This window comes from Marmota flaviventris, chromosome X (assembly GCF_047511675.1).
Source record: "Marmota flaviventris isolate mMarFla1 chromosome X, mMarFla1.hap1, whole genome shotgun sequence".
In the NCBI taxonomy this organism is placed as follows: Eukaryota; Metazoa; Chordata; class Mammalia; order Rodentia; family Sciuridae; genus Marmota; species Marmota flaviventris.
The window spans coordinates 15,806,972-15,831,805 of record NC_092518.1 but is presented as its reverse complement, the minus strand read 5'-3'; the positions used below and the strand labels follow the sequence as shown (position 1 = coordinate 15,831,805).

General features: G+C 39.1%; 1 protein-coding gene across 1 annotated transcript; it reads left to right on the top strand.

The window, feature by feature from the left end:
* Positions 1-1,354: 1,354 nt before the first annotated feature.
* Smpx (small muscle protein X-linked) lies at positions 1,355-19,897 on the top strand. The gene is made up of 3 exons (XM_027927267.2): positions 1,355-1,393; positions 13,075-13,161; positions 19,763-19,897. The coding sequence occupies exons 1-3, from the start codon at positions 1,355-1,357 to the stop codon at positions 19,895-19,897; spliced, it is 261 nt and encodes an 86-aa protein (XP_027783068.1).
* The last annotated feature ends 4,937 nt before the right edge of the window (positions 19,898-24,834 follow it).

Here is a 24,834-nt window from a genome sequence, read left to right as displayed (position 1 = left end):
ATCTGAAAAGAAACAACAACCTAAGTTACTCACAGAGTTCTCAGATCTTTTATCTCTACAGGTGTTGAGGAACATCTGTCTATCAATTCTCTGTACTTAAGGCTGCATATCAGTAATAACAATCACAAATCATTAGCTGTGGACAGTGCCAGTAAAACAATAAATACTTGCACCATGCTTTAACATTCGCAGGGCCTTCCCAGCAGCATTATGTGTTTTGAATGTTACTACAGCCTGTGAGGCAGGTAAATTTTAAGGAAGGGGAAATGAGCCTAGAAATGTTGAGCAACATTGCCCAGGTCACATAGGACTTGTGGCAAATGCTAATACTGCTTCCTGTGTCACTTATTTACATGTTAACATGTATGTTTAAACCAGTCAATAGATAGAATGCAGTCAACCTGTTTTATAGTTTAGGTTTAGAACACAGAGTGCTTTTCATTCAATGAATTTTTTAACTTTTCACTTGGTCCTGTTCTTGTTTAATAAATGGAGCTATAAAAATAAGCCAGAGCTGGGTTATTATTTCCTGTTCCTTCAGCCCCAGTAAACAGCCTAGTCCCCAAATATGCTCCAGTTACACTGCCCTAAGGAAGGTTGAAAGAATGAAATAGTCCTCTGGGAATGAAGCAGTTCTACATCTTGGGTATCTGATCTGACATGGGCACTGAAGTCCTTCTGCCTTCTGAGATCGTTGAAAGCAAAGAAGCTGTAAGGTTGTTAATTAATGTGTCCTGGGCTGCCCATCCTGAGGAACATAAGGCAGTGCTGGGGTGTGGGGTGATGAAGCTGTAGCCCAGGTTCTCTGAGTACCTCCCAAGAGCTGGGAGAAGAGACATGTGCACAGTGGGGATGTAGCACAGGCCATTTGTCTTTGGGTGTTCAACAAAGAGCAGGTGCTCTCACTGGACTGACTAGCCGCCCTGGCAACAATGAATTCAGATCAAAAGTTCAGCTTCAAGTGGAGAGCCGCTGAAGCCTGAACAAAGGTGTTTTATTCCCACCGCCTCTGTGCTTTGCTGCTCTTGGCAGAGGGTCAGGAGGGCAGGGAAGGAGATGATAGGGCCTTTCAAGTTTCTGATCCCCTATCATTAGCATCAGGGGCGAGGCATCTCAGCATTTCTCCTCCTGAATGATTTATTGGGGCGCTCTAGTATTCCCTCTCCCCAAGGATTTCAGAAGGAGGGTCTCTAAGTAACTTTGGAAATTGAGACTGAAAGAATATATGGCCTGTGAAAGGGGTGGCTTCCCAGTTGAATCATGAGTTAAATTTGAATTTATCAAGACTAAGAATCTGAATGCTGCCACATCTAACAGTTTCTTACTTATTTTTTAGGACTAAGACTGCCTGAATATGTCGAAACAGCCAGTTTCCAATGTCAGAGCCATCCAGGTAAGTAGGTGTGTTTGTGTTTTAACATCAGCTCTGTGACTTCTAGTGTGATCGCTTAAGTCATACTGCGATCGTTCACCTCTAACTGATGTGAAGAAAAGAAAGTTCCTCTTGGTAAGGCTCCTGAAGGACAATTGAGAAATGAAGACCGGTAAGCATAAAAGAGAAAATAAAAGCTATTTTTGTTTAATTGTTCTGGATTATTATAAAGACAAATCAAATTTTATAAATGAGAATTAAATTATCTTCTACAAAAATATAGTGTGTTCACAATAGCCTATTATATGCTTTCTGAAGAACTAGAAGAGATTTGCTCAAAGGCTCCATACAGAAAGCAATGATAAGGAGAGGAAAATGCTAATTGCTCTGATTTGATCAGTGCACATTGCATACATGTATTGTTATAAAATATCATATTGTTGAAATATCATACTGTACTCTATAAATCTTTATAACTATTAAATATTAATTTAAAAATGTAGCATGTTTTTTGATATGCATGTTTTATATGCTCAACAATAGAGATAGAATGTTCAGTTTCCATTTTCATATCCAATTGCTATATAGATATATCAGTGGGTCAAAGTTTGTTGATGCCTCTATTTCAAATACATCTTTTAAAGCTGGGGGTATAGCTCAGTGGTAGAGCACAAGCTTTATATGTGGGAGGCCCTGGGTTCAATCCTCAGCATAAAATCAAATAAAATATATCTTTCTTTAAAAAAATGCCCTTTTATAATCAAGTGTTCTTCCCATGGCTTGTTTATTTATTCATTTATTTTTAATTTTGGTTATTTATTTTTAAAATTTCATATGTTATTAGCTTTCCTCATGCCATCTCAGTAAACAAATTCTTTGGTTGTTTAAATTGACTTAGTATCACCCACAAAAATGGGAAAGAGAAGCAGGCATTTTGAAACAAAAACACAATTATGAAAATAACTTTCAGTATTTGTTTTTTTTTTTTTTAAATATTTATTTATTTATTTATTTAGTTCTCTGCGGACACAACATCTTTGTTTGTATGTGGTGCTGAGGATCGAACCCGGGCCGCACCCATGCCAGGCGAGCACGCTACCGCTTGAGCCACATCCCCAGCCCCAGTATTTGTTTTTATTCAACATTTAATTTGCTATTTCTCTTAAGTGTTCTGTGTTTGATTGTGAAATGGCTCCCACTCAGAGAATTGGGTACAATGATTTATTGTAAAATTCCTTCTTTTTATCAACATGGAACCCATCTCTGCTTTCTCCAAATGAACATTTTTTTCTTTCTGGACTTTTTCTGAATGTGTGAGGGCATGTGGCAGTTGCAGAATGTGTTAGCTTTGATGTACCATCATGGCATAAATACAGTCACAAACAGTTGACTGTGTTTTGGAAGGGCATGCACGTGGCCAGGCTGTGACTACATCATTGAGGGTTTTAGAAATCCTGGCACACACCAGTGATGGACGTGGGTGGAGGGACAGATCTTTCTTTACTTGTCATGACTAATGCATATTCTTAAATTGGTGGGGTTCTTAAGTGGCAGGATATATGACAACCTCTAGAAACCTGTCACTTAGTAAGCCACCAAGGAGGGGCCTATGTATTTGGCAAGGATTCCATTCCAAATTGTGACATTCAGTCCTCTGGTGTCTACCTAGTGAGACCCTGACATCCTGACAGTAGCAGTGGAAATTATTTTGTCTCTCAGAATTTGGATATAATTGAGCTTTAGAATCTTCTCTTCCACATGTAAGCAGTTAGTAACATGTGCTCTGAAATCAGATTGCTGAGGTCCTTCATCTGTCTTGTGCTGGCATAGGATCATAGGAAAGTAACTGTACCCTGTTCTCTCTCTGTACCTCCACTCCCACATTTGTAAAATGGGGATGATAATAGTACTCACCATCTAGGGCTATATGTATAAGATGCTGAAAACAGCACAATATACACTAGCTGAAGATCAACCATTATTATAGTTATGATCTTTCAGGAGTGTTTTATGTAAGTTCTGAGCAATAATACCATTGGATCACTTCGCTTAAAGCTTCAAAGTGCTAAACATAAAATTTCCTTTTTATTTTGTAGGACACAAAACCATAATCTTCTCTTGGGCTGCTTTTGCTTCTCTTTCCTTTAAAGCTGAAAGCATGATTTGTCTTCTCTCAGTGCTCCCTGGTCTCACTCAACTCTACACTGAAAATTCACCAGCATTTCATTTACTAATTTTGACCTTGATATATGTTTAGACCTATCATATTTAAAAAGCTACTATCGACTATTCTCAGTAGCTGTTATTATGTTGCATTACCAAAAAATCCATCCACTTTACCAACAAGGGCAATACAGTCATTCCTTATGGTGTGGTGTTGCCTCTTTCAATATATTTTATGCCACACAAAAAGCCCAGTTTAACGTACCTTCATTTTCTTGTGGCTAAATTGGATCAGTACTATCTAATATTTTCTATCATTTTTGTATTAACCTTAAGTAGGATGCATTAAATAAAATATAAAAATGGTTACACAGTACAAAGTAGTTTATAGTAGGGATATTTTCTAGGTTACAGTCTTCTCTGGAACAAATAAAAACCCTGATTGATGAGGGAATACCCTCATTGTGTAAATGCCATTCAAAGGTCTTAAATGTTCTACTCAATACATTCTAGTCACTTTTTATTAGAACCTTATTTCCAATCCAGTTCACTGGTTGTTTCCTGGGTACATATTGTGGACCAGGTACTGTGCTAAGTGTAGGGTATACAAAGATGCATTGATATCTGATTCCTATATTTGAGAAACTCATAGACTCCTACTTAATAGCTACATGACTTTGGGCAAGTTTATTTTGTCCTCTTTGTGCCTCAGTTTCCTCATCTGTCAATAAGGGAATTAATAATAGTGTCTATCTCAAGGTTTCTGGGAGGGTAAACTGAATTAATCAAATTTAATACATGTAAATGCTTAGGCCATTGGCTGGGTCATTGTAATTGTTTAAGAAAGAACTTTTATTATCAATGATAATCATCAATCATCATCATCATCTAGTTCATGACTACACTTTTTAAAATTTTTTTTAGTTGTAGATGGGCACAATATCTTTAAATTTTTTTATTTTTATTTTTTGGGCACAATATCTTTACTTATTTATTTTTATGTGATGCTGAGGATCGGTTGAACCCAGTGCCTCACTGTGTGTGAGGCAAGCACTCTACCATTGAGCCACAACCCCAGCCCAAACAGTGGCAGATTTGTGTGTGTGTGTGTGTGTGGGGGGGGGTGCTGGGGATTGAACCCAGGGCCTTGTGCATGCAAGGCAGGCACTCTACCAACTGAGCTATATCCCCAGCCCTCATCATCTAATTCAGTAGTACCCAAATGTGTCCTTTGGAAAACCAGTTTTATGAGATATTGTTAATTAAATTAAAGGCATCTATCATTAAATGTTTGGAAAAATTTATCAGAGTCAATAACTTGAAAATAGCATCATATTATTTCCAGGAAGGTGGTAACATATACAATGTTTTCTAAACATATTGGACCTCTTCAATGAGTATCTTGCTGTATAGTGTTTGGCAGAGCAAATGTCTAGAAATAATAATTGGGGTCTCTACTTTGTCTGGGTTGGTTAAACTTAAGCTACTTTCAGCCATGCTTGTAACAGGCAGGCAGATCAGGAACTGAGTTATTGCACCTGTGTTAGAAAACATGGCATCAAACAGTTGCAAACCTCTTAGCTTACCTTTCTGTAAAATGGGGATAATATGTTACTTAACATGGTTGTTATAATGCAAAATGCAAAATCATGTATGGCAAGCACCTGGTTTATAGTACACACATTTCTTAAGAGATGGCTCTTTACATGTAGTAATGCATGGAATGGCTTTGCTTTCTCTTCAAGTGGCTCTATCTCCTCCATGTACTAGAATAAGAGGGAGACCAGAACTAGATTCACCCTTAGAAGAAGTGGACAATTGTCTTTTACATCCATACTGAAGAAGAGAAGGCCTTTGAATTTTGTGGAGATTTTAAGTATACCCTTATTTCACATAGTTTTAACTAAGTCTCAGCAAGGGAGCATAAAAATAGCTTGAAGGAATCAGTTGATTCTTTCATAGCCTGGACAGGGTTTTTGTCTCTTAAACAGCTGATAAAGTTGTGTCTCAGAGGTTGGCAAACCTTTTCCGAAAAGGACCACATAGTAAATATTTTATGCTTTGGGGTTGTTTGGTCTGTTCCAATTACTCAACTCCATTGTTATACCATAAAGCAGCCATAGGCAATACAAACATAGGTGTGTTTCAGTGAAATTTTATTTGAAAATCAGGTGGTGGGCTGAATTTGGCCAGTGGATTGTAGTTTTCCAACTACAGTTTTAGACTCTCCAGGCTGCTTGTTATTCCCCATTGTTGATGGGAATGGAGCTGTGACCAAGGTAACATCAGCACATTTGGGACACTAAGTCCGCTCCCTTCCCACGAAAGAATTTGACATGACAGGTGGTGGGGAAAGCTAGAGCTGCTGGGAAATCTAATCCCATCAGTGATCTGCTTTGTGACTTTCTCTAATGAGACCAAATGACATCAGCTACTAGTAGCACCTGCTTGTTCTTCTTCTTCCTCCCAAACATACCCCCTTTTGGAAATATCACAGGCCTCCCAGGGTCTCATTCATACAGAGCCAATCTTCTCTGGGTTGTCACTGGTCATTTCTCTCTATTGTTTATCAAAGTAGCTATTATTTTTCCTCTCCCAGGCGATCTGAGAGCTCATGGCTGACTGGGAAAGAGTCCTGTGCCCTAGTCTTAGCTCTGCAGTGTGACTTCACCCCCCACCCCCGACCCTTGTAATCTGCAAAGGGAAGGTGTTGTGTTAAATGACCACTAAGCCTCTGACCAGCTTCTAATAGTCTGTGAATTTCTTGAGAATAACTTCCAAGGTTTACTATTAGGATGACAGTAATAACTACAGTTATTCTGGGTTTCCTATGTTTTTGGCACAGTGCAAAGAATTTTTGTGGATCATAACATTAGGTTAGGAGATATGAAATAATGCACCCAGGATCACACAGCTTGTAAGTAGGAGAGTCAGACCTGAACTCAGTGGTCCAGTGCAATCCCAAAGGCCATGTTTGGAACCACTGTGCCCATTCTTGTTAGTTGTCATTCCCACCCTTGGCATAGAGCACAAGACTGGGTGTGTGGCTGTGGATCATCTCAAGGGTGATTGGAAGTGCCAAGGCTACTTGAGGGACAATTACTATTTTATGGATGCTGGGTGCCTGCCTTTTTTTTTTTTTAAGAATTCAACTCTCTTTCAGAAATTGTGTCAGGATTTCAGTGGAGAAGCTAATAGCTGACACCAATTAAAGTCATGTTAAAGGCAAGTTGGCTTAGAGTGAAAAGTACAAAATAAAGGGACTCAGTGACAAACATGGTCTTGAAATACAAGCAACCACCGCCACTGAATTATTACCTCTGGCTTAATCAACTCAATCAAGCTGCTTGTGAAACTAACTCCAACTCTTTCATCATACATTCAAAGGAATGATTCTGTGAGCCCTTCGTGTGTGGCTTCTTACTATAGGTTTCCATTGCTATTCAGTCTGCATAGAGAACAGAATATTTTGACACCCCATATTTTAATGCTTCTTTTCCTTCTCCATCCATAATCATTGCTCTTCCACTCTCAATTGCCCAGGGCATAAAGAAATAGCAGTCTCTGTGGAAGCCCCAAATACACACAGACAAGATTCCAAGTATATGACACTCCTTGATACAAAGGAAGAGACTATCATCATCATTGATTAAGCTAAAAATCATAATAATTATATATGCCTTCCTTCAATATTTTATTTAAATTTAAAACAGTAACTTTCATTTGCCATTTGTTTTAATGTAGATATAAAGCCCTTTCTTTGATCATGTATATACTATTTCTTTCTTACAAAAACCACTCCAATACATTGTTTCTGATTTTCAATGCTGGATTCTATAAAGTAATAGCAAAAACTTGCATACAGCTGTCTGACTCTCTGCTCTAACCAGGGCCTCATTCTTGTGACATGAGACAAACAGTCATATACTGGCTAAAAGATGTCATTTTTTGATGGCGACATTTATAAGTACTTCAGAGATACAACCTGCCCCCAACCAATTGTGCACATTATCTTAATAGCTGTACAGTACATTCCTGAAATCTGATTTCCCTGGATGACAAGACTACAGTTGAGTCATCCAGGAAATTATTGAAGAGAACAAAAAGTGTTGAGAACAGAGAAAAAAAAGAAAACGGTTCAGTATGAAACATCATGGGGGAAAAACAGTGGCTGAGTGGGAGTTTCTCAAAGTCGTGTTGAGTGGGAATATTTTGTGTGTTTTTAATCTATTCCACCTTTCAAGAATCCCTAACCTGTTATGCATTCTAGTGACACAGAATTTTAATTTAAAATAAGTTGATTATATTTCAGTTGGTAGGTGTGTGTGTGTTTGTGTGTCTGTCTGCCTGTCTGTCTCTCATTTCAGGTGAATATATGAAAAAGAAACTTCATTTTCTTCTCAGAAAACATACCTCTTTTTGAAAGTCTTCTGTAAAGATGCTATAGTCTTAAAATGTCACATCCTGCTCTGTTCATGGCAGGACTAGGACTGTGAGAATAGGAAACTGCAGAAAGAAATACTGTAAAATGCAACCCATAGAATTTCCTCTGACTGCATCTTGGAAGAATGACTTTGGGGAGGCTATAGATCCTGGCAGGAGCTGATGGGAATCTTTGAAAACTAAAGATGAATCAGTGGGGGGTCATTAGAAACAAATATGCAACACAGTAGGTTCAGAAAAGAGAGACAAAAAGAGAGGAGGAGATGGGAGAACAATGATTACGGAAAGTAAAGTTCAATAGGAATTGTCAGCACCCAGGGGCCAGCAGCTATCAGAATCCAACCCCCTGGGGAAAGAAGATGTCATTCCATTGTAAACCCCAGTGGAGTGACTGTGAAGGGAATATTGTTTCCAGAATCCTCCTGGCTCAAAGCCTGGAGTCAAGTAAAGAGAACAATACAAATAATTAAGGGAGTGGTGGAATTAACTTACAGGGAATTCTTTCTACTTTTCTTCATCTGGTGAGATCAAATGTAGTATTCATTTCACATCAGATAGGTCTTCTATCAGGGAACTGTATCCTGTACTGGCAAAAGATGATCTAGTAGATTTTTTCCATTCCCAACTTGGAGGATGTAACAAATTATGTATAGCTTGGGAAAATGATGCACCTGGTCTGTTGAAGGGGAGCACATTTAAAAATATCTAATATGAGTAAACCTCAAGGAGAGAAAGGAATTAGATAGGGTTGCATTACCAAAGGGAGGAAAAAAAAAAAAAACAAGAACCTGCTTCCTTCACATTTATACAGAATCTATATAGCAAAAAAACTCCAACTTAACATTAATGACTTTGTACATTAATGACTTTGGTCATTAATGTTAAGCCTTTTCTGTGTTTATTCTTTCATTTTAAAAATAGCTTATAGCCAGGTGTGGTGGCACAAGCCTGTAATCCCAGTGTCTCAGAGGCTGAGGCAGGAGGATGGCAAGTTCAAAGCCAGCCTCAGGGACTTAGAAAGGCCCTAAGAAACTTAGTGAGAACCTGTCTCTAAATAAAAAATTAAAAAAGGGCTGGGGATATGGCTCAGTGGTTAAGTACCCCTTGGTTAACTCTCCAGTTCCAAAAATAGATAGATAGATAGATAGAAGCTTATATTCCAAACCCATTTTCAATGGCCAATGCCATACTCAATTTGCAGGGGGAAAGAGTGAAGGATTGAAAAGATATTTCATTTGTATTCAAACACAGAGAAAGCCCTGGGGATGTATGTAGCTCAGTGGTTCAGTGCTTGCCCAGCACGTTCAAGGCTCTGGTTTCCATTCCTAGTATTTCAAACAAACTGGAGCAAGTCAGTGAAAAAGACAAGAATATGACCCAATTCTCTGGCCAATGGAATAAAAACAGAGATCTACACATCTACATTTTCCTATCAAATTCAAGTTAAAGGAATTTTCTTTATGTGTATAATTTAGTCTATAATTTGTCATTCAAGTATCACTGCCCTACAATTATATTAATGAAACATCTCTAATCATCTTATTACTAGTGTAATGCATGCCACCGTTGACAAAGCATTCCTTTTACACTCCCTCATTGGTGCACATGAATGATTGGATGTTCCACATGTTTTCAGGCTGCTTTCATTCCTGTCAATATTTGCTGTCATAAAAAGCCATTTAGGTTCCTGATGTGAATGATGCTTTAAAGAAGAAAAAGTGTCAAGTCAGTAAGTTAATGGCTCATTTTTCAAAGTGGCTTTTCTTTGGCAGATATTCTGGAATTATCTATTCTGTATGCCCCCTTTCAAAGGCCTTTCTCAAAATGTAAGTCTGTAATTTCAGAGCAGGTTACAGCTAACTTCAGCCAAGTGAAAAGAACTCTTTGGAGAATGGTTTGGTAGAGTATAAAGGTCTGATTTTGCAGTTAGACAGCTTTGATTTAGAATCCTGGCTTTTGCTTGTAGTCTTTTTTGGGGAGAGGGGCGGTCAGGATTGAACACAGGGGTGCTCTACCACTGAGCTACATCCCCAGTCCTTTTTATTTTGAGACAGTCTTGCAAAGTTGTCCAGGCTGGTCTGGAATTTGGGGTCCTCCTGGCTCAGCTTCCTGAGTGGCTGGGATTACAGACATTTTGTGCCAGCATGCCCACTTGCTTGTATTAATTGTGTGACCTTGTACAAATTATCTAACTCAGTTTCTTTATCAGTAAAACAAAGATGATTATATCAACCTCAGAATACTTGTGAGAATGTAGGTGTTCAAACCTCCATCTCCTCAGACTTTGCATTAGATATCCTTAGAATTCCTTAATTGAGGGAAGGATTCCATGGTTAAGAGGTTTGAAAAACCCTGCTGTAGCCTAATATTCATATCACAAGTGGGGACAGAGCAGCTATCACTTTTTCAAGTACTGAGAATCTGTTAGCAACTCCTAGAACTGGGCTCTTTTCACTATTTTTTTTAAAGAGAGAGAGAGAGAAAAGAGAGAGAGAATTTTTTTAATATTTATTTTTCAGTTTTCGGTGGACACAACATCTTTATTTTATTTTATGTGGTGCTGAGGATTGAACCCAGCACCCTGTGCATGTCAAGTGAGTGTGTTACCGCTTGAGCCACATCCCCAGCCCCTCTTTTCACTATTGTAAACCACACATGACCCAGGGAGAGGCTACTTGAATTTCTACAATTAATTCCCAAATGGGAAAAGCAGGTGGGCCCATAGCATGTGCTTTATCTATTACATTATTGTGGATGACTTTTGCATTTTTTTTTACTGAAAGCCACAATGAACTATAGAACATACATACTTGAGTAAATAGGTTAGTTTAACTATTAAGTCTTTTAGAAACAATATGATAATCTGACCTGGCTATTAGGAAGATTCCCCCTGTATGTAGATTCTTAATAAATGGGTTGGGATGGGGTGATCTCACTAAACTTTTAATTGATTAACCTTCTCCCATATAATCCTTATTGACTATCTCCCTCTTTCATCCAGACTGTACTGCTGGAAATAGTCTATTGATTCAATTATGTATCATCTTCTATGAGTCTTATTTATATTGTTTTGATCTTCTTACTTCAGGTCCCTATGATATGTCTTCCAATCTAAACACTGTCAGTTGTAAAATACCATTATTTTATTTTATTTTCTTGTTTTTGGTGGTGATGGAGATGGAATCCAGGGCCTCATGCATGTTAAGTGGGCCCTACCACTGAGCTACAACCCCAGCTAATACTATTATTTTATGTCTTGCCCAGAAATAAAGAAAATTTGCCAATTAAAATTATAAGATACAAATGGACGTAGTCTCCTATGTCTGTAATCCCAGTCTCTTGGGAGTTGAGGTTGGAGAACTGCTTGAGCTCAGGAATTTGAGGCCAGCCTGGTAATACAGTAAGACTGTGTCTCAAAAAAAAAGTATAAGATATCACTAGCTGTAAGACACATTATGATTTCAAATATATTTAAAAAATACATCTTGGAGTTCACAAAGTAGGACTCCATATTTTCAACTATTTAAGACCTATCTTTCCCTCTATCTTATCTGTCTTATAGGACATATTAATCAAAAATACTTCCTGGCTTGCTGGCTCTAATGATGGCACCACAATGATGTACCTCTGGTTTTTTCCACTATAAATACTCTTGATTGATTTCTTTTCTGTAGAATCATCATTATTCTAGTAAGAAGGGAAGTTTTAAAGCCCCTAGATGGGAAAAGTTACTTCCTGTTGTCTGTGCTGAATGAACATGGACAGTGGATACCACTTGTCATGGGTGTCATTCCCCTGGTGACAGCTTATACCAGGTGCTTCCAAATGGACATTACTACATTTCACAATAATTTCATTTGGTCCAATCTGTGTTATAATAAAATGATGCCTTTGCTCAGGCATCATTGTCACTCAAAACAAGATGAAACTTCAACTTTTCAAACCCACATAACCCATTACTCATAAAGCAACACTTTTATCTATAGTGGAAAAAATGTGTTGTACTTTTTTTTAAAAAAAAGTGTTTAATGCATGTTTTATGTGAGTGCTACTATTGGATGAAGACAGTTTAGGTCTCTATTATATGTCTTCACCCTTCTTTTTCTTTTTTTTTTTTTTGGTACCAGGGATTGAACTCAGGGGCACTCAACCACTGACCACACCCCCAGCCCTTTTTTGTATTTTATTTAGAGATAGGGTCTCAATGAGTTGCTTAGTGCCTTGCTAAGTTGCTGAGGGTGGCTTTGAACTCGTGATCCTCCTGCCTCACCCTCCTGAGCTGCTGGGATTACAGGCACGTGCCACTATGCCTGGGTGTTTTCACCTTTTGATATCAGATAAAATATGGGCAAAATTCAAATTTATGTATTCTCTTCCCAAGTTCAAATTACTATGTCAACATGACATTACATAATTTAATTTTTGGAACATTTCATATTAAGTAGATGGTATTTTGTGTTCTCCACTGATGGAGATTAATATGTTGTCTTAATAAAGAATAAGAATCGGTGAGTTATAATACAAAGGGAACTTGTCTTTTCAACATTCTGCTTTTTCCTTACTGACACAGAAGAGTGTGTTGGGAAGAGGATTGAAGGTCAATTCCAGAGGCCTAAGGCAATGCTGAAATATGGCAGGATGTTATGTAAAGAAGGGAGCAGCAGCATAGGAGATGTGAATGTCCCCCATTCCTTGGTAAATCTGAAGGGACCTGAAGGAAGGCAAAGGCATGGGGTGGCTTTTGCAGATGCTTTCCTTCTGTCCTACGGTTCTGTGTTTCTTCCTTATCCCTCACAGAGATAATATGCACCACAGGAGGGCAATAGCGAGAACAAACTGTCTTCAAATTCTTCCATCCAGTAAGGAATTGTAAAATCGCTGCTCAGATATAAGGATGAATACCAGAAATCTGTAACAAATGGAAGTCAAATTTTCCTTTGCATATTTTGTGCTGTCATTACAGCAATTTTCCTGAGATAAAAAGCTTTGAAGATGTACTTTTCAGACACATTTTTTCTCACAATGATTGCTGTCTCAGAGTATCATTGCAATTTCATACATTTCTCGAGCTAAATCTACACCATTTTCTCTTTTAGGCAAATATCAATATTCCAATGGGAGCCTTTCGGCCAGGAGCTGGGCAACCCCCCAGAAGAAAAGAATGTACTCCTGAAACCGAGGAGGTGAGGAAAACTTAGCTAGTAGAGCTTAGCAAGGTCTGTCTCCTCCAAAATCCTCCCTGAAGGAGAGCAGAGGCCAGGTGGGGCAGCAGGACAAGGGAGGGGAAATAAATGTGCATCAGGGAATCAATATATAATATGCAGATTTATGTAGTTGTCTTGGTTATTCAGCTAGGAAACTCTGTCCCTCTCATTTCTTCAACCAAGTCCCTGGCACAGTTTCTTGAGGATACTGAGCTTCCTGTTGTTCATTGATTTTATGTGTGTCAGGGAGGACACAGCTTCTCAGTTGCTTTTGGTTTAGTGATAGTTACTAGTAATTTGTTAGCTAGGTTTCACTTGGAAACCTTTATCAATCTGAACAGGATGTATTTAAGACAGCTTCTGATGTGTGCTGAATACAAATTGGAGCTCTGGAAGTATGCACATTGAATCACTTGTGGATTTGAACAATCACCATGATCTCTGGATGTTTCCTTTGAAGACAACTTTGCAAAGGAGTCTATCAAAACTCCATTTCTACTTTTTTTTTCTCCCTCTAATTTTTCTTCCCCAAATTCAAGTACCTGGTTTGCTAAAATGAAGGCTTACATTATGCAATAAGTAGCAAAGAGTTTTCAGAAGTTTTTGTTTTTTTATTCACATGTGACTTTTCTGCTGAAACCTGGAAGGAAGATCTGATTCTGAGGTAAAAATTAAGATTTTGAAGCATTTTATTAGCACAAGACAAGAAAAATGGAATTAAATAAAGCCACAATGCACATAAAACTGTATTTTATCTTGTGATAAAAGTAAAAAGGCTTTTTTTACTTTTTCAGTGACATTTTTGGTATTTCCCCCCAACAACATCTATCACCATATTATGATTACTAACAAGATTTTATCCTGTATCTAATCTTTTCTCCTGTGACTATTTTTTAAACTTTATTTTTAAAATTTTTATTAGTTATTGATGGATTATTTATTTATTTGCTTATATGTGGTGCTGAGACTCGAACCCAGTGCCTCACACATGCTAGGCAAGCACTCTACGACTGAGTTACAACCCCAGCCCCTAAACTTTATTTTATTTTATTAATGTGGTACTAAGGATAGAATTCAGTGCTTCACATGTGCTAGGCAAGTGCTCTATCACTGAGCCACAACCCCATCCCTCCTGTGACTATTCTTTTTTTAAAATATATTTTTAGTTGTACGTGGACACAATTTCTTTCTTTCTTCTTTCTTTCTTCCTTTCTTTCTTTGCTGAAGATCAAAGCCAGTGCCTCACATGTGCAAGGCAAGTGCTCAACCACTGAGCTACAACCCCAGCCCTGTGACTATTCTTGATGTGGTCCTGGGTCAGTGGTTCCAGCCTCCCATCAATAGATAGTTCATTTCTTTCTCTCAAGAATTATTTAAGTGATGTCATCAAGTTCTGGAATTTCAGCTACTAAGTTACCTTTGATGAATAAAATTGTTGAATATGCAAGTTTAAAAGACCTGACCCTACCTTGCTTTTCTTTTTTTTAAATATTTGTGAATTGACCTTTTTTATAATTTTTTTTAAGATAGAGAGAGAGAGGAGAGAGAGAGAGAGAATTTTTTTTTAATATTTATTTTTTAGTTTTCGGCGGACAAAACATCTTTGTTTGTATGTGGTGCTGAGGATCGAACCCGGGCCGCACGCATGCCAGGCGAACGTGCTACCGCTTGAGCCACATCCCCAGCCCGTGAATTGACCTTTATTTATCTATTTATATGTGGTGCTGAGACTCGAACCCAGTGCCTCATGCACACCAGGCAAGTGCGCTACGGTTTAGCCATAACCCCAGCCCTCTACCCTGCTTTTCAATGGTTATATAACCCTAAGTTCTAGTTCTCCAACTTGCCTTCCAGTTAACTCATGAATTCTCCATCCAGGATCTGAGTCAAGTACTTGAGAGTGTGCCTCAAATTGTATCTCCTCCATTCTTCAGAGTGTTGCTGTGATAAAATAATCTGTGATATAATGGATATGGCATAGTCTAGTAGGTATCTGATAAATGATTATTCATCAGTTGATCTAATTGTCCAATTTTCATGAGAGACCCCTGGACTTACTGTTTTGCATGTTGTGAGAAAGAGCCATGGGAAGGTAAAATGGAAGGCAGTGGAATTTTTCCTATGCCTGTTGTCATTAGATTTTCTTCTCATGTTTCCTCTTAAGCTGTGTCTGTCACTATGGTGGCAATTAATCAGAAGGTAGCTTGACCTTCTTTCTCATTAAATTGACTGATGTAACAGTTGCTTTGGAGGCTCCGTCTTACTTCTTCTCTGTGGTACAGATGGTCCTTGATTCTTCTCTGTACAACTGGTACTTTCTTCCACACAAGTGTATCACTGAGGGGGCTAGGGAAGCACTTTGCTCTCACTCTTGCTTTGTCCCCAATCTGAGGTTTCCAGCACATTCTAAAATAATCAAGAATGGATACAGTCTAGTTTATTAATATATACTTTATAACCAGCCACATATACAAATAGCCAACTAATATTCTTTACATGATAGAGTAAGTAAGGTATCCACAGAGATCCAGAGAACCCAGGAGTATTTCTTCAATGGTGCCACACTTCTTCACAGGGCTCAGTGGGCAAGAGGAAAGTAGAGCTGGGGAGCTCCCTTATCACACAAGCAGGAATGAACTGTGAGGACTGGTGGGTTTTCCAGAGGAGTGGGCTCTCCTGCTTCAAGCTCTGGCCTGGATCACAGAATTAGTTTTTCACAGAAACAATATTTTAAGGGGAGTGGTTGGGCAGTTTGGCTTGGGTACAAGGTAGGTTAAGTAGGATTCTGTGTGGTAAGTCCCAGTTGCCATTTGTGGCATAGTTTGGGAAAATAGAATCTGAATTCAAAATAATTTCTACATTCATATTTAATACTACTATCTAAGTTTGGAAACAGAATTGCTTACTTCCATAGATTTGGGACTCATTGCTTAGCCTTGCCTTAAGAGAATTTTGGTATAACATGGGGATCTTAACATAATATCTCTGTCACAGTCAGTAGGCTCTCCATGTAAACTCAGAAGAGTTTTTGATCCTGATACCCTCTCAGATGTGAAGAAGAAGATGCACCCCAGCAGAAATCCAATGAATCTTTGGCAGCCTCACAAGCCTGTGAACACTGGTTATCTCTGGTCCACCTGTGGCCTCTGGCAAGCCCTTTGCTTTCCTTCCCCAGGTAGAGTGCACCCTCTGTGTGCTTGGCCTGTCAGACATTGGCATTTGCCTGGCACAGGAACCTCATAGTCAAATCCTCATAGGCAGGCCTGGTCTTTTGCATGACAAGCAGCTGCTGGCTTAAAGTGATTGGTAAGGTATTGACAAGCCTTCACCAAGAGAGAGAATTTTTTTTAATATGTACTTTTCACTTTTCGGTGGACACAACATCTTTATTTTATTTTTATGTGGTGCTGAGGATCAAACCCAGCATCCCACGCATGCCAGGCAAGCGCGTTACCGCTTCAGCCACATCCCCAGCCCCCACAAATCTCTCTTTTGATCAAAATGTCATCGAGCCACAAAATAGCATGTTGGGATTTTCTGTTAAATATTTCCCTTTCCATCAGGTCTCTTCAAAATGTGAACATATTATTTAATTCTGGTTCAGCTAATTCTTAGCTGTGTGACCTTAAGCAAGTTTCTCAGCTCTCCTGTGCTTAAGTCTTGTGAGTAAGGTAAGAGTAGTGCCAGATTTATAGGGCTGGTGTGAGGGTTCAATGAGCAAGTATGTGTAACTTAGAACAGTTAGTAGTGTTTGCTGTTATTGTTAAGTCTTCAGTGCTTGGGCATGAGTGAACAGTAGACTGTCACCCCACATAGGAGAGCTCGGGGGAGAACTCAGTAAAGTATCTGGTAGCAAAGAGGAATATGAAAGCAAGTGAGCTGGAAAATGCTTCACTATTTTGCTAACCTTTACAAATACTCTGTGACTTCCAAAACAAGCATTTTCCTTCCCAACAGTCATTCCTAAAACTGGGAATGTGTCTGTGGTCTATAAGGCTTCTCCCATCCTTTCTTCATCTGAACCAAAGAATGTCCTCCATGTCCCTTCTCAGTTCAAATATCTATTTATGAAAAAGAAACAAAAAGAATGTACTTAATTAGCCAAATGAGGCCATCTGGAACTCAGCTTGTTCATGCCTTAATTTACTGTAATCCTTATAACAACAAATTCGTGGAAGAAATAGAATTGTATTTCATTAAGTTTTTAAAAGATGAGAGAAGATTCAGTTTTAAAAATGTACCACTATTAACCCCCTTCCTGAGTCAATATCATAATGTCAAATTATTAAATATATCCACTTATAATTTTCCATTATATCTCACCTCTCCAAATCAAATACTAAAAGTCTTACCTTGATTAAAAAACAACAACAACAACACAGTGCACTGAGGTTTTAATAACTTGAAAAGAAGATGCCCACTATTAAATATTACCATTATTCATCTGCATATATTCACATAAATCTTTGTACATTTATACATAAGTTCAGAGATAGATATAATGTGTTAAATGTGCCAATGGAGCACATTTTGATGTTACAAAGATATGACTTACTGGGGAACTTAACAGAAGGAATTGGAAACATTTTTCTCCTTCAGGCTTCTTTATTAAGATCTACCCACCTAACAACCATGGGAACATTTATAAGTGAGGAAACATTTTTCATTTCACTGCTACACATATTAAAAAAAAGCAATACTTTATATTCTTGTTAAAAAGTCCCTCCTGGAAGCCCAACAAAGAACATTTTGGAATACCTAGTCATCCAAGTAGATGTTTTACAGCTTTAATTACTGCTTCTATATCTACATTTATAAATGATGAATGTGCGTGTGTGTACGGAAAAGCAGCCAATCCTATGGCTCTGTACATTGACCTGCAGAAACGGTATCTTCCAGATATTTACAGCAGGTATAGTCTACATTGACTTACTTTATCATTTCATGTGGGTGACATGTTAGCCATTTCATCAGTACTATACCAGAATTCAGAGAAAATGACTATAGGAAAAGCCATTAGCCCTTAGTAGAAGAACATCACCTCAATATTTTATGTGTCTACTCATTCTCTCTAATAAGCAATTTAAAAATGTGTCTATAAAAGAAATGTCTTCCAAGTAATTTGTCAGGGTTTGGAGAAGCTTGAAAATGTTCTTCGAGTTCTAACCAATCTGAGAACTAGGCATAGGAGCTGGCAGGGACTAACACATGGCATCAGCATCATCCCAATGACAGGGCTGCCAAGTTAGGCTGGAGGGCCTAGGGCTTCACAGAAGGCCGACATTCAGTTTCTTATTCTTTTCCCCTTGGAATTGTATTAATTCACCCAGTATTGGCCCCCAAAGTGGAATTCTGCCAGTCTCACATTTGAGACCATGTTAGTTTGTGTCCTCCAAGAAGCAGGCTCAAGGATGGGATTAGATGTGCAAAATATTTATTGAGGAAACTACTTGTAAGGAAAAGTGGGAGGGAGTGGTGGGAGGCTGTCAGAGCACCAGTCAGACCACATTGCAGGGGAAGGTGAGAAGGATGGAGGGGGGTGGATCTGCGGAAGCAGTTCAGACTTCCGGGCTGCTCTAAGGTCAATTCTCCAGCCAGAGCTGCTCTGTTGAAGTGTCATGTGTCTCTCAGGAATAGACCTGCCTTAGGATTCCTGTCACACTCAGTCATTGGTTACAAGCAGCCGTGGGAAGTGTGACCTCAGCTGGTGATGGATGGATTTCAGGGCAAAGCAGCTGGGACTGTCATTCGAGTACCCTCCCTGCAGTAAACTGATAGGAGGCATGCTCTCAAGGCTGCCAAGGTGATCAAATGTTCTCTTAAATAGCTTCTTCCCAGGCCCTTGGAGACTGTGTTCCCCCACCTGTAGCAAATAGAAAGAATGTACTAAGAAGCAACTTTCTTCTGTAGTAATGAGTTGGAGCCATACACAGCAGCTGATCTTATTATCTTATAGTCACTGTTGTATGTGTGTTGGGTATATGTACATAGAAGTGTGGATTTGTCACTATGGTACATTCTCAAGATTAACGAATTAATCAGCAATCATCAAGTATGCTTGTGCGTATCTGTAACTGGGCATTGGAAGAGCCATAAAAAGGACAGGATGTAGATATTGCCCTAAAGCTGCAACAAAAACATAACAACAGATCATGATAGGAAATTTAAAATACTTTCAAAGCAGGAGGAGAAGGCTGGGTCTCCTCTATTGGCCCCTCACACCCTATCCTTATTCAAAGTGGTTTCCCTTATGTCCTTTTGTTTATACTTTTCAAAGATGTCGTGGGACCAAAGACTGGCAGCCACAGCACCTCAAATAAAACCTTGAAAATTCCTGAACTACGTCATCATTAGAGCCAGCCATACACTAAAGTTACTTATTTTGTTCTTCCAGATTTATTTTACTAAACTCTAGATCTTATTGGAACTGAGGCTGTCTTAACAATGCAAGAGAAAGTAACTCTGCTAGAATCACAATCTGACATTCTTGCTTTATTTTTTTTCCTGGTTTATGTCCATGAGCCAGAGAAGGATCAAATATCTTTTCTAGGGAGTTGAATATCTTCTCATTTTCCTTCAGGGAGCTCCTCCCACCTCAGATGAGGAGAAGAAGCCAATTCCGGGAGCTAAGAAACTTCCAGGACCTGCGGTCAACCTATCGGAGATCCAGAATATTAAAAGTGAACTGAAATATGTCCCCAAAGCTGAACAGTAGTTGGCAGAAAAAGGTGAGTTAAAAACTAGTTTGTCTCAAAAACACCACTATAAAATGGCACAGAAGAAGCCTGGAATTTTATTAAGTACCAGGAGCCTTCAATTTAGACTAGTATGTCTATGGTGCATTTTTCTGGTAAAGCCAAGCTTTGGGGCTCATCTTATTCTACAATTAGTCAGAAATTGAGGATGTTTGCCTGCCAGCTTCTTTCTGGTCACCCTTCTGGGTTGGGGAAGGGTAAGGAGAGGAAAAATGCTTGGGGAATAGATTTAAGGAGCTTTTGGTCTTGGGATCCAGGGAGCCCTCTTTCATCCACATGCTGCAGTTTCCCCACTCACATACCACAAAGAGCAGTGGGCTATTCCTTTAGCTAGAAGATCCAAGGAGCAAGGAGATGAACAGGTCTGGAAGTGTGAAGGGGCACAGAATAGGAGTTCAGGGCTTGACGAGAATTAACCCAGGTATGTGGAAGGCAGATAGTACCTTGTAGTAACTCCTGTGGATGGAGCAAGTGTAGGTTTAAAACTATACATGCTACCCCCAATAAGGCAATTCAATTTATCTGTTCAACAATGACCCCCTGGTAGGGGCGCAGCCCACCCTCTATCTGTAAAGCAGGCTCCTGTCAACTGGTATAGAAATTCTGCCACCAGGAGGATTGTAGAATTGACCCAAATCATTGCTCTTTTTCCAAAAGACTTGAGGAGAGCAAATGTACCTTTATCTAACATTACTAAACCCAACCATGCACAATCTATTCCATTTCTTAAGCAGACATCTACAGGAGAGGAATCTATACTGGGAACTTAAAACAGGCTTTTATCTCACTGAATGGTCATTCATTCATTTGTCCACGTGCCCAATTATTCAATCAATATTTATCATCTACAATGTGCTGAACACTAGAAGCACTTATTAATCACTTACCATGTGCCAGATACTTTGTGAAAAGCACTATATCTATTGTTTCTGATAAGCCTCATGATAACCAACTATTGTCCTAATTCTTGAGATGAGTCTTAGAGAAGCTGATGTTCTCCATCTATCATACATCCTAAAAAGGGTTTCTGACCTCAAAGTTCATGCTATCACCTACTTGTTATACTGCTTCAACCCCTTCTTCCCATCACACCTTTCAGATGGATTACACACTCCCTGTTGGTGTTGGGGTGAAATTTTCTGACCTTCTAGAAGGCAGAGGCAAGCAGTGGGGCAGATGAGGCCCTGATATATCTTTTCCTCTAGACAGAATGAAGAACTGAATGTTCTGTGAGACAATCCAATAGGTTGTGGCCATGTTATTTGTGTCATACGTGTATGGATTTACTAGGATATTTGCTACTTCTGCAAAAAAGATATCTTTGTAGTCTAGAGAAAAAGAATAGCCATTTTGAGTCAAACTAAAAAAAACAGTATTTAAGGTTTGTAGTTCAGTTATGTAAAAAAAAAAAAAAAAAGAGTAAGAATAAAAAACAGAGGAATCCATGCCCATAGAAATGAATCCCAGGAACCTGGATGGGGACAAAATGACATGAACGGGAACTGACCTGACATGCACTTGATATTATTTATGACAGAATGGAGCAAACTGATGATAAGCATACTCAGTCCTGCTTGTGTTGTGAAACTGAGATGAAATCTTCCAATCCATTTGGAATGAAGCTACAGAACTTCCTTGTGAGAAAGCCTAGAGATGGGAAATTAACTTTTTGTAATATTATCATCAGCTGAACAAGGTCGTCTAGTTAGACATATGAATTTTTAATGCAAACTTTAAAGGATTTGCTTTTGTGAAATCCATGTTGACCTAAATTTAACCCTAGTTCCCGTTTCAAAAGAATTTGGCTTTGAAGATTCAAGGAAGGGCTGTTAAAAATGAGCTCAGAGAGGACCTTGCATTGGTACATAGCAGCAGTTGATTCAGTAGCCTTGGATGTTTGGTTACAGTAAACAGAGAACAAAATCAACTCAATAAAATATTGAAAAGGTAGCAGAGTACCCAGTACACATTTTTGTCACTTCATTTTCTCAGAGAAGACTTTAATGTTTCTTCTCCCTTGTGTTAGCTTTTTGTCACTGTGAAAAAGTACCTGGGAAAATGAACTTAAAGGGAGGAAAGATTTATTTATTAAAACTCCTGGTTTTAGAGGTTTAATCTATGGTTGTTTGGCCCCATTGCTTTGGGTGTGTGGTGAGGCAAACATTCATGATGGAAGGGCGTGGTGGAACAAAACTGCTTATCTCTGGCAGCCAGAAAGCAAAAAGAAAACAAGACAAAGGGGCTGAGAAAGGGAGGTGCAAAATATCCCTTTCAAAGGCACCTCCTACTCCCATAACCTACTTCCTCCAACTAGTCCCCATCTTCGAAAATTTCCACCACCTCTCAGTAGTGCCACTAACTGGGAAGCAAGTCTTCAACACATGAGCCATTGAGGGACATTTCAGATCCAAACTGTAACATCCCCATGAACAATTCTAATGTGAAACCTCTCTGAGTAAACCTATTTATACTTAATCTCACAGGAATGTGAACATCTAAGTTGTCAGATTAATTGATCTGATTTCCAAATGAGTACAGACATTGTTTTAAGCTAAGAAATGATCTTTATTTCTTGTAGAAGCTTCTAACTCATCTGTTCTGCAAACCTGTGATTTCAGTGGTTACAGGTCTATGGTCACAGAGGGAGAACAGTTCGTAACATTCATTGATTTAATGAACTCATGAGCAATAGCTACGCTGGAATAGACATTACTTAACTCCTCACTGGTTAGATTGATTTCCTCCTTCTTGGGCCACCATTTTGTTGTCACTCACCCTCACTCTGTATTGTCCAATTATTTGATCAAACAGATCATTGGTTTGAAGACAGAGTAAGTCTAATGTGTTCATACTGACAAACACCAAAAACCATGAGACTCAAGAATCAAAGTCCACATTATAATTAATACAATCTTTAGACATATAAGGCAGAGCAGCATATCCTTCCAGTCAAGATCAGTGTCTCCTTTTAAGCAGGATTTTAGATGTGTTCCCTGCTTTATTTTATGGCCAGATTGTTCATGGAAATTGACTAAAAACATTACAGTACAAGAACCAGAAAGGCCAATAAAGGCCCATTAGGGATGGGGAATCATAGCTTGTGAAAAAGGACTTAGGACCTGGACCCAGTCAGGAATCAGACCAGGTAAGAAAGAGACAGCATTGGGGCTGGGGATGTGGCTCAAGCGGTAGCGTGCTCGCCTGGCATACGTGTGGCCCGGGTTCGATCCTCAGTACCACATACAAACAAAGATGTTGTGTCCGCCGAAAACTAAAAAAAAAAAAAATAAAAAAGAATGAGACAGCATATAGCAAGGGACATATGAGTGTCCCAAATGGGGCCCCAAACCAGGCTGGAAGTGGCATAGGGCAGGGAAGGCAGGGTGTTCAACCATAGATTCTTGCAATTGCTGTGATTTCAGGTGGTCAGATGGTGATTCACAAAAGTCCAAGAGCTGGGTGTGGTGGCTGGCACACACCTGGCATCCCAGTTACATGAGAGGCAGAGGAAGCAGGATCACAATTTTGAGGCCAGCCTCAGCAACTCAGTGAGACCCTGTCTCAAAAAAATTATTTTAAAAGGGCTAAGGATATAGCTCAATGATAGAGTACTCTAGGTTCATTTCCTGGTACTGCAAGCAAGCAAGCAAGCAAACGAAAGTAAGTTCAAGAGCCAGATGCAGAGGCAGGACCAGCAGCAAAGTCTGAAAAACAAGTACACTCCTGCTTATTTGCTGCATTAGCAAAAATCCCATAAGTCCTGTTAGCTCATTTGCTCATAGCTACAGCAGATGCCACAACAGGCTTCATCGACACAGGTCTGGGGAACCAGCTCAGGGCTGGTGTCCAAACAGACTCTGTCCATTTCTGCTGCCTCACAACCCTGAGATTAGACCACAGGTGCTTTGTAAATAACCCTTGTAATGCTTCTATACCTTGGGCACTTTCTTCATTTCGTACTAAGATGTATAGATACAAAACTTGGTCCCTGATCTCAGGATACCTAAGTCTTGATGGAAAGTCAAACTACTTCCCAAGAGAGAGAATTCAAGAATTAGACAGCGGTTCTGTGTTTGAAGATATCTCACAGCTGTTTCTGATCCACTAACAAGTTACACAGTAAAGACTTATGAGAGGAGGAATTTGTGATGATTTGGAGTCAGGGACAATTTCAAGGTAGAAGGAAGAGAATGGTTTAAAACAGGCTCAGAGATAGCCTCTGGACATATGGAAATTTCAGGCCACCATTAATAAGGTAGCTTGGTGAGACTCAACAGTTTATCTGGGGCAATACTTGTTAAAATTTTCGGGCAGACAAAAATAAGACTTTATAATTTTTTGTGGGGGAGGTGATACCACAGAACGAACTCATGGGCACTCAACCACTAAGCCATATCCCCAGCCCTATTTTGTATTTTTATTTAGAGGCAGTCTCACTGAGTTGCTTAGTGCCTCATTTTTGCTGAGGCTAGCTTTGAACTCAGGATCCTCTTGTCTCAGAGCATCCTGAGCTGCTGAGATTACAGGAGTATGCCACTGCACCTGGCCAATACCCTACAATTTGCCTATACTGTCTCTCCTCTTTTTCCAGTGGTAAAAGCGCTCAGTGATAACAAAGAATTGGAAAGGAACAATATAAATATTAAAGTGGTAATAATGCAGCAATTACAAGAAAAAGAAATGATTAACAAAGGTAAATCCTAAGAATAGTTCTCCAATAATGCTAGTTAACACCAAGATAGCAGCAATCAGAAGCTCTGCGACTGGTGAAGCTCTTGAGAGAAATTGTCATTCTGAAGTTACAGGGCATCTCTTCAGTGTTGGGCATGGTGGCATGACCACATGTTGTGTGGGAGGCAGACTTCATACATAATTAAACTAGTATACATAAATACTA